The sequence below is a fragment of the Aedes albopictus genome, chromosome 2 (genome assembly GCF_035046485.1).
Source record: "Aedes albopictus strain Foshan chromosome 2, AalbF5, whole genome shotgun sequence".
In the NCBI taxonomy this organism is placed as follows: Eukaryota; Metazoa; Arthropoda; class Insecta; order Diptera; family Culicidae; genus Aedes; species Aedes albopictus.
In genome coordinates this window covers 109,449,487-109,459,195 of record NC_085137.1, presented here as the reverse complement: position 1 = coordinate 109,459,195, position 9,709 = coordinate 109,449,487, and the positions used below count along the sequence as shown (strand labels likewise).

Below are 9,709 nucleotides of genomic sequence, written 5' to 3'. Positions count from 1 at the left end.
GGCTATATGGGCCCTAATAATACACCTAATGTAGTTTAAAAACAATTCACATATTGCAGCATTAATTGCGATTACATAAACCGAAAACTAAAAAAAAACATTGTTTTTGAATTTTATAGCAACCACCTGAATGAACGCTTTTTAGCGTGCATTAAGCATTTTGACATTTGCGGTAGGACTGCGGCGGTCGAAACCACCGCAACTCCGTTGGATTTTTTTTTGGATTTTATCGCAATATCTCCACGTCACCCGACGATCGCTGTCAGGTGGTTGTCAGAGGTTGACAGCTGACAAGCCAGGGTCGGAGCTACTCACCGTCCGAAAGCAAGGTCGATGTGAAAAGAAGGTGCGCTGCATCCCGTAGGGTTGCGACAGACAGTCTAAATAATTTCATGACTAAGTGGTAAATGGAAACACACCACGGATGAATTTCAAATCATATAATCATTTATTATTAGTAAGATTAGATTATCATTAAACTATCATATAGTTTTCTTTAATCTGTTTTCTCATGTGTACTACTTATCGTTCACGTGTATTGATGGATGTACTTAAATAATCGTGTTGAATTCTATTTGAATATGTTTCTCACGTCACTTGGAAATTCTTAAAGATTTTACACTTACAAAAACAAAACTTCATACTCAAAACTGTTATGATGCGTGTTGATGTTGGTTTATTAAGTTACAATAACTTTTGAAGTTTGTTTTTATTTTTCAGAAGCAAAATGTATTTAGATTTTTAATTTATTATTGTTGATATACTAAGCCCTGATAAACTGCAGGTGACATTGAACTTGTATCGTTTTCCATTGGATATTTACACTTATCGCCTGCAAGAAAAATAATTTAAATACATAGCAAATTGGATTCTGTATCAGATATCTTTTTTAGGAAATCCGGAAAATAAAAATGGTCTTATTCGTGAGCCAAGGATAGAATGCAATCTTTTGCTTACAGCGATTGTGTGATGGTACTTCCAATTGAAAGAAAGTACACAAGCAGCCGCATTTGTGCATTGAATTAACGCGTAAATACTAAAACAGCATGATTATTCCACCACGGTGATGCCTTTCTCGTGCCCCGAAATAACCTCAAAGAAGGTATTGAATAGAACAGAGCACATTGATCAAAGTAGGAATCGCGGGCTTTGGGGACTGAAGTTTTGAGTAGACACTACGGGCACTAATACTTACTATTTATTCAAACGTCGCCATATGTTCCTATAGTCCAACACATTGTTCACAGGTGCAAATTTTGATGTTAGGTCAAGATTCGATTGGAGAGATTTTTTAAAATAAATTTCTTTGAATCTAGGATTCGTGTCATTCAGTTCACTAGCTCATCTGCTTGTGTCTTTCAACTGGAAGCTGCTGCAATCTATAGTACCTGGACAACGTTCAAGTGACTTGTTATAAATAAGTTCTAACATTTCAGGTTGTTATGCTATCGTTACGAATAACGGCATTGCTTTGATAAAGGTAAGCAAAGAAAATTATCTAAGGGAAAATAGTTTTCATCGGAAATTAACTCTAAGAAGCGACGAATGTGGCTTTATCAGGTCCACAAGAAGCGATTGCTGAAAAACTGAAGCTTTTCAACTCGCAAAAGTAACAATCAATCATTGGACGCCATCGGCGACGATTGATTGCCCCGGTGCAACCCCATAAGGATCTTACATCTGAGGTAGCTGATCGATCGGAGTGGTGAACTTGAAGTCCTCTGGGAACAGTTCGGCCGCGTGCGGGTGCATTAGCCGATAGGACTGCCGGATGGTTACGTCGGCCACGCCGGCAATGTCGCCGATCTCTTTGTGGGTCTTCTTCTGGTCCGAGGCCTGCGAGGCCATGTAGATTGCTGCCGCCGCAACCGAAATCGGTGACCGGCCAGGTACGATGTCCATTTCAACCGCCTTCCGGGCGATGTGTGTTGCTGCTCGCTGGACCGTGTTGGGCAAATCTGCAGGAAACAGGTCATTGTGGTTAGAGAAGAGAAACTCCCGAAATCCCAACCCCTGAACAACATACCAAGATTCGCGCAAAATCGGGACATGAAGTCCGCTGTGGTGATGAGATCGACGGATGTGGCCAGCGCTTTGAGGGTCAGCTTGAAGCACCGACCGATCTCCTTTTTGCTGATTTTGCTAACGGCACAGATTTCCTTGAAGGTACGCGGGACACCCTCCTGGCGGCAGGCGATGTACAAACAGGCGGAGGCTTTGGCATCGTTCGAGCGGCCCTTCAGATTTTTGCCATCGTGCACCTGCTTGAAGAGGTTGTTGGCCCGATCGACGATCGTCTTTGGCAAGTTGATCCGGTCGGCCATTGTGCTGATTTCCTTGAAGGCCGCTATCAGGGCCCGGTCGGAACTGCTCATCGTGCGGCGATTCTGGTATTTGGCGGCTGGAAATAGAAACGTTATTTAATCTATCTTACTCATGTATACATTTTGTGTTCCATTTTAGCCCCATATCAACCATGCAAAATTTCAGCTCGATCGGAGGAACTATATTTTAGCGTCAGTCTTATTAAAGGTTATATATGTTGAGGTCGAGACAAAATGTTTTATTTTTTTTTGTAGAGTGGCCAGGTGGAGCTGCATGACAGCTGATAGCAAAGCCTGGACCCTTTCCCAACTTTCCCCCTACTAGTACCAATACTCACGATGGACTAGACGATGTCGTCAACTTGAGCAAAGTGTGTAGTAATTAGTATTGGGTCGTAGTAGTTTTTAAAATTACTGTGTTTTAACTATTCCCATCGCACTAGTGGTTTGACCGAATGGAAGCTCCAAAGATGATTTGATAATTGAACAATATTTCAATAATCGAAAATTTCTGCACTGGACGACATTCATAGAGAAAAAAGGCTGTACATGTTAACGCCTTCAAGGTACTATTCCTGAGAAATATTACAAAGAAGAGCAAAAAATATGTCATAGCTAATGTTTACAGGTTTGATATTTTTGAAAATTATTCGGAGACAGCTGCCAGAGCTAGCGTTTTTAGCCGATATGGGCAACTAGTTTTTCTGACAGCATCTCTAAACAATAAATCGAATAATAAGCTAAGTTTTTTACAATACATTCTGAAAATTATTTCAAGCTGATTACCAATAGTGTCAATAACCGATGTTGGTCATTAACAGCACCAGCATCATCCCCAAATAACTCTCATATTAGTGTTAGGTAACACTTTTTGAGCTTCCATTCGATGTTGTAATGAAATCAGTCAAACCCTATACGTCGAAATATAGTCTATAATGTGTCAAATTGTGTTCTTAATTTCGTCTAGTCGTCTTCTGCATATCTGTGATCATCTAAGTCCGAAGTATTATTATATCCACCGTAACCCTTTACATTGTCAACCGTCCTAAGTCCTAAAGAAACATGTAACAAAATTCCTGCTTTTTTGGTCAGTGTTATAATACCGTCTAGAATATAAAAACGAAAAAATTCACTCAGCTGATTTTTGTGTAAAAAATTAAAATGATTAAGATTATTTGTCAACTTCTATATATTCATCCCTACAAAACCTATAAAAATAAGAAATACAAATATAAACTCATTTCTAAAATCAGCTGTTTTGACTGATTAGGGTCCAGAATTTTCTAAAGGTGATGAATTTAATTGTTAACGTTACCTAATCTGTAAGGCTGTAAGTCAACTTATCCTAGCGTCCCCTGTCCTGTGTACTATCGAATTCAAGTGATGAATGATGAGTGTAACTCAGAGACCTCCCCTACCCACTCTTGCGTTACGTTAAATTCAACAATTATTGTTAAATTTGAGAAAATTTAAAGAATAGGGTGGGGCGGGGCAAGATGGGTCGCGGGGCAAGATGGGTCAGTGCCATTTTCGGGCGCATTACTCATGTTTTGATTATGTTAATAATTTTGTTAGATGACCAGCATGAATATACAAAAGTTTGGGGCATTGATTGAAAAATTATTCACTCTCATTGGAAATACAAAATAAAATGGTTTTTTGCCATTTTTCTTATGCGATACATTCCATATATTCTCCATATAAACGGCCGCGGGGCAAGATGGGTCACCTTCCATTTTGAACGTATTTTTGGAGCATTCAAAAGTTATTTATTTTTTATTACAAGACTATCTCATAAATGACTTCAATCAAGCGGAATAAACGCTCAAAATTATAACATAAAATTATGATAATTTTTTAGTAAAAACATTGATTTTCAAGTCGCCTCAGGACCACTTAAATCGTAAAGTTTTTTATATTCCAAATAAATTTATAAAATGTTTACTAGTAGCTCTTGTTTACTCAGTATGGATATGGAGCATATTTGAATGCGGAACAAATCTTATATTTTGACGTTTTTCGTTGAGAAAATGTTAATTACTTAAAAGGTGACCCATCTTGCCCCGCACTTTTTTCACGGCACAAAATCGATCACTTTTTAAAACTGCTTGTTTAACATTATATTTTGTATTTAATGAACTTTTTATCGACTTTTAGCATAGCTAACTAGTGTATTAAAGAGTAGCGGACGAATGCAAACCAATCCGATTTGTATTTACGAAGTTATGGAGATCCATCCTTATGCGACCCATCTTGCCCCGCCCCACCCTACAAAGATTATGTCTATGCAAGCTGGATTATAACTTGTCTTGAACTTGTGATAAATGCACTACGGATACTCCTTTGGTTCCCATTAGCACTTACGGCCGATTCCTTCACTTGCGCTCAACTCGTAAACCAGATATATCTAGCTCAAAGTCCAAGCAGTGGAGAATAAACTGGCGCTAAAATGCTAATGGGTTAAGCCCTCCCATCGCGTCAAGATTGAATATCCAGGGGGAGGTCGAATATCCAGGTCGAGACAAAATGTTTTATTTATTCTTTAATCTCATAGTTTGCATTCCTAATAATGCTCTGTCAAGTTTTCATAGAGATCCAAGCAGTAGAAGCAAAGATATAGCGTTTTGCGTCTCGCTCCCTTATGAGCCCGTAGTGTATACCTATTGGAAACATTACACGCGATTATCTCGGAATCGTGTTTTCCCAAAAACGTCGATACGGTGACTACGATTGCGGAATCAGTTCTCAACCGATTTTAACCAATTTACGAACTGCTCGAGTCCGTATGAAGTTGATCATCAACCGTATTAATCATTAATGCTCTGGATCCGAGGAAATGTGGAATGAATAAACATTTAAATAGGAAGGATTCGAAGGATGTAAAATCACCATTTGGTAAACGAAGTTCGTTCACTCGGAAATCCTTAGATTTCGCAAAAAAAATGTTCAACCGACTGACTTCACTCAAACTGAAAACATTTATACAAAAGTTTTTCCAGCAAGTTCGTTCAGCAGACCGAACAGATTTCTGATAGGCCTTGCGAGCTGACCTGAAAGCTTGCGATCCAGCCGCACGTTTCAATTCTTTCCGCATTGTTCCCTGAGCATGGCCAGATCAGATTTACACCAAGGACAAGCTTCTTCAAATGCTTCCATGATGAAGGACGTTGTAATATCAACGGCATCGTCTAGATCACTTGCAGTGTCAATGGATGGCAAATATTCATGAAATTTGAAGGCAAACAAATCAGAAAAGAGATCCCAGTTGGTCGACCGGAAATGCCTGAACCGCAAAGTTAGCTAATTAACATTTAAGGGTCTACAAAAGATGTAGCGAAGGTCAGATAAAGATTCTTCATCTGACACATGTCAATTAGTCAAGTAGTGACTTAAGGTGACTCCCTGTATCAGTTCTATTTTAGCATCTCTTTTTCGATTCTTATTTCTAACAATCATCGAGCGCAACAGTAGTGGTGTTGCCTTTTTACATGTGTTCCATAAAAAAAAACAAACAAAAATAGCACCTCCTTGTCTCGCTTCCTCAAATGTGAACATTTCAAGATTATAAATCATTTAAAAGCAATTCAAGCAGTAGACTACTCTGTTTTGCTAAATAACAATGGAACATGTCTCAATATTACGAAAAAAAAAACTTTTTTTTGTGTAATAAGCTAAGTGATCGAATACTCATAGTATTGCAGTATTGGTGGACAGTGCGGAGGAGTTTTCACAAATAAAAATTCGGGTAAAAACACTAGACTTCGCCCCCTAAAATTCTGCTCTAATCTTCGCCACATCATAATAAAAAAGTGGAATTTGTAAGGAGGGGCGAAGACTAGAGCAGTGGCGAAGTCTAGTGCTTTTACCCTATTTGATTTTATTACTATCATATGTGATTCAAAGTCTCCCTGGGTTAGTGGGTTGGTGTCAGGCCCTGCGAACCAGCCGTAAAAAAGACTAGCACCGGAAAATCAACAAGAGAAGAATGCAAACCGATACCAATGGCGACGACCACAGCGACGAAAAGGGACTTGCGATTGGAAGCTCGGTACGTGGAACTGCAGATCTCTCAACTTCATCGGGAGCACCCGCATACTCGCCGATATACTGAAGGACCGCGGGTTCGGAATCGTAGCGCTGCAGGAGGTGTGTTGGACAGGATCTATGGTGCGAACGTTTAGAGGTAATCATACCATCTACCAGAGTTCCGGCAACACACGTGAGCTGGGAACAGCTTTTATAGTGATGGGCGACATGCAGAGGCGCGTGATCGGTTGGTGGCCGATCGACGAAAGAATGTGCAGGTTGAGGATCAAGGGCCGATTCTTCAACATTATCATAATAAACGTACACAGCCCTCACTCCGGAAGCACTGATGATGACAAAGACGCATTTTACGCGCAGCTCGAACGCGAGTACGACCGCTGCCCAAACCACGACGTCAAGATCATCATAGGGGATCTAAACGCTCAGGTAGGCCAGGAGGAGGAATTCAGACCGACGATTGGAAAGTTCAGCGCCCACCAGCTGACGAACGAAAATAACCTACGCCTCATCGATTTCGCCGCCTCCAAGAACATGGCCATTCGTAGCACCTTCTTCCAGCACAGCCTCCCGTATCGTTACACCTGGAGATCACCACAACAAACGGAATCGCAAATCGACCACGTTCTGATTGATGAACGGCACTTCTCCGACATTATCGACGTCAGGACCTATCGTGGCGCTAATATCGACTCCGATCACTACCTGGTGATGGCTAAACTGCGCCCAAAACTCTCCGTTATTAACAACGTACATTACCGGCGGCCGCCCTGGTACGATCTAGAGCGACTGAAGCAACCGAATGTCGCCACCGCATACGCGCAGAATCTCGAGGCAGCGTTGCCGGACGAGGGTGTGCTCGATGTGGCCCCTCTAGAGGACTGCTGGAGTACAATCAAAGCAGTCATCAACAACGCAGCTGAGAGCACTATCGGGTACGTAGAACGGAGTCGACGAAACGATTGGTTCGACGAGGAGTGCAGAGCGGTTCTGGAGGAGAAGGATGCAGCGCGGGCGGTAATGCTGCAGCATGGAACCCGACAGAATGTGGAGCGATACAGACAGAAGCGGAAGCAGCAGACCCGTCTCTTCCGGGAGAAAAAGCGCCGCCTGGAAGAAGCGGAGTGCGAGGAAATGGAACTGCTGTGCCGTTCACAGGAAACACGCAAGTTCTACCAGAAGCTCAACGCATCCCGCAAAGGCTACGTGCCGCAAGCCGAAATCTGCAGGGATAAGGACGGGAGCCTCCTGACGGACAAACGTGAGGTGATCAAAAGGTGGAAGCAGCACTTCGACGAGCACCTGAATGGCGAAGAGAATGTAGGCACGGAGGACCAAGGCAGCGGAGGAAATGACTATGTTGGTGCAGCAGAGAACGGGAACGAACCAACTCCCACGCTGAGGGAAGTTAAGGATGCCATCCACCAGCTCAAAAACAACAAAGCGGCTGGTAAGGACGGTATCGCAGCGGAACTCATCAAGATGGGCCCGGAAAAGTTGGGCACCTGTCTGCACCAGTTAGTAGTCAAGATCTGGGAAACCGAACAGCTACCGGAGGAGTGGAAGGAAGGGATAATCTGTCCCATCCACAAGAAAGGCGACAAGTTAATGTGTGAGAACTTTCGAGCGATCACCATTTTGAATGCCGCCTACAAAGTGCTATCCCAGATCATCTTCCGTCGTCTTTCACCTAAAGTAAATGAGTTCGTGGGAAGTTACCAAGCCGGTTTCATTGACGGCCGGTCGACAACGGACCAGATCTTCACCGTACGGCAAATCCTCCAGAAATGCCGTGAATACCAGGTCCCAACGCATCACCTGTTCATCGACTTCAAAGCGGCATACGACAGTATTGACCGCACAGAGCTATGGAAAATTATGGACGAGAACAGCTTTCCCGGGAAGCTGACTAGACTGATAAGAGCAACGATGGACGGTTTGCAGAACAGCGTAAGGATTTCGGGTGAACTATCCAGTTCATTTGAATCTCGACGGGGGCTACAACAAGGTGATGGACTTTCCTGCCTACTATTCAACATCGCCCTGGAAGGTGTTATGCGACGAGCCGGGCTCAACAGCCGGGGTACGATCTTCACGAAATTCAGCCAATTTGTATGTTTTGCGGATGACATGGATATTATTGCTAGGACATTTGGAACGGTGGCAGAACAGTACACCCGCCTGAAACGTGAAGCAGCAAAGGTCAGACTGGTGGTGAATGCGGCTAAGACAAAGTACATGCTGGTAGGTGGGACTGAGCGAGACAGGACAAGCCTTGGCAGCAATGTTACGATAGACGGGGATACTTTCGAGGTGGTAGAAGAATTTGTCTACCTCGGTTCCTTGCTAACGGCTGACAATAACGTGAGCCGTGAAATACGAAGGCGCATCATCAGTGGAAGTCGTGCCTATTATGGGCTCCAGAAGAAACTGCGGTCAAAAAAGATTCACCCCCGCACCAAATGTACCATGTACAAGACGTTAATAAGACCGGTGGTTCTCTACGGGCACGAGACGTGGACGATGCTCGAGGAGGACATGCAAGCACTCGGAGTTTTCGAGCGACGGGTGCTAAGGACGATCTTCGACGGCGTGCAGGAGAACGGTGTGTGGCGGAGAAGGATGAACCACGAGCTCGCTGCACTTTACGGCGAACCCAGCATCCAGAAAGTGGCCAAAGCCGGAAGGATACGATGGGCAGGGCATGTTGCAAGAATGCCGGACAACAATCCTGCAAAGTTGGTGTTTGCTAACCATCCGGTTGGTACAAGAAGGCGTGGAGCGCAGAGAGCACGATGGGCGGACCAGGTGGAGCGTGATCTGGCGAGTGTTGGGCGTGACCGACGTTGGAGAGCTGCAGCTGCAAATCGAGTATTATGGCGGCAAATTGTTGATTCAGTATTATCATGAATTTGATGTTAACTAAATAAATGAAATGATGTGATTCAAAGTACCTAAAATAATCATTCTAAGGATAGTTTTCGATTATAATCGAACGTATAATCGATAAATTTGAGTTGACCATTTCAATTGTTTATTTCGATTGTCTTTTATTGATGAATTGGCCCACGTGATGAACCAGCCGAGGGCGGAAAATCTCGAAAATAAAAAAAAATAATGATAATGAATTGGCCCGCAAGATAGACATCACTGCGTTCAATGATCGATGATTGTGCGCCAGACGGCACTGTCGCGTCGCGCTACTGCCGTCGTCGTTGTAATGTGGTGGGTGGTAAACATTGCCATGCGGTTGAGACAAATTTATATAATTTTCAAGTTTGAGTGAAAATATTTCTTTGTGGCATAGATAGTTAGAAAGAGAATTTTAATTGGTATAGTGT

At 43.0% G+C, this 9,709-nt stretch overlaps 1 protein-coding gene across 2 annotated transcripts in view; it reads right to left on the bottom strand.

Annotated features, from left to right (window-relative positions):
* Positions 1-425: 425 nt before the first annotated feature.
* The window catches only part of LOC115255109 (transcription initiation factor IIB), a 15,928-nt gene continuing 6,644 nt past the window's right edge, over positions 426-9,709 (bottom strand). For both annotated transcript variants that reach the window (XM_029852961.2, XM_029852963.2), the window contains 2 exons: positions 2,027-2,401; positions 426-1,958 (listed from right to left, as the gene is read on the bottom strand). In XM_029852961.2, the coding sequence (XP_029708821.1) occupies positions 1,675-1,958; positions 2,027-2,401 (659 nt within the window). In that variant the 3' untranslated portion in view covers positions 426-1,674. The remainder of the gene's footprint in view (positions 1,959-2,026; positions 2,402-9,709) is intronic.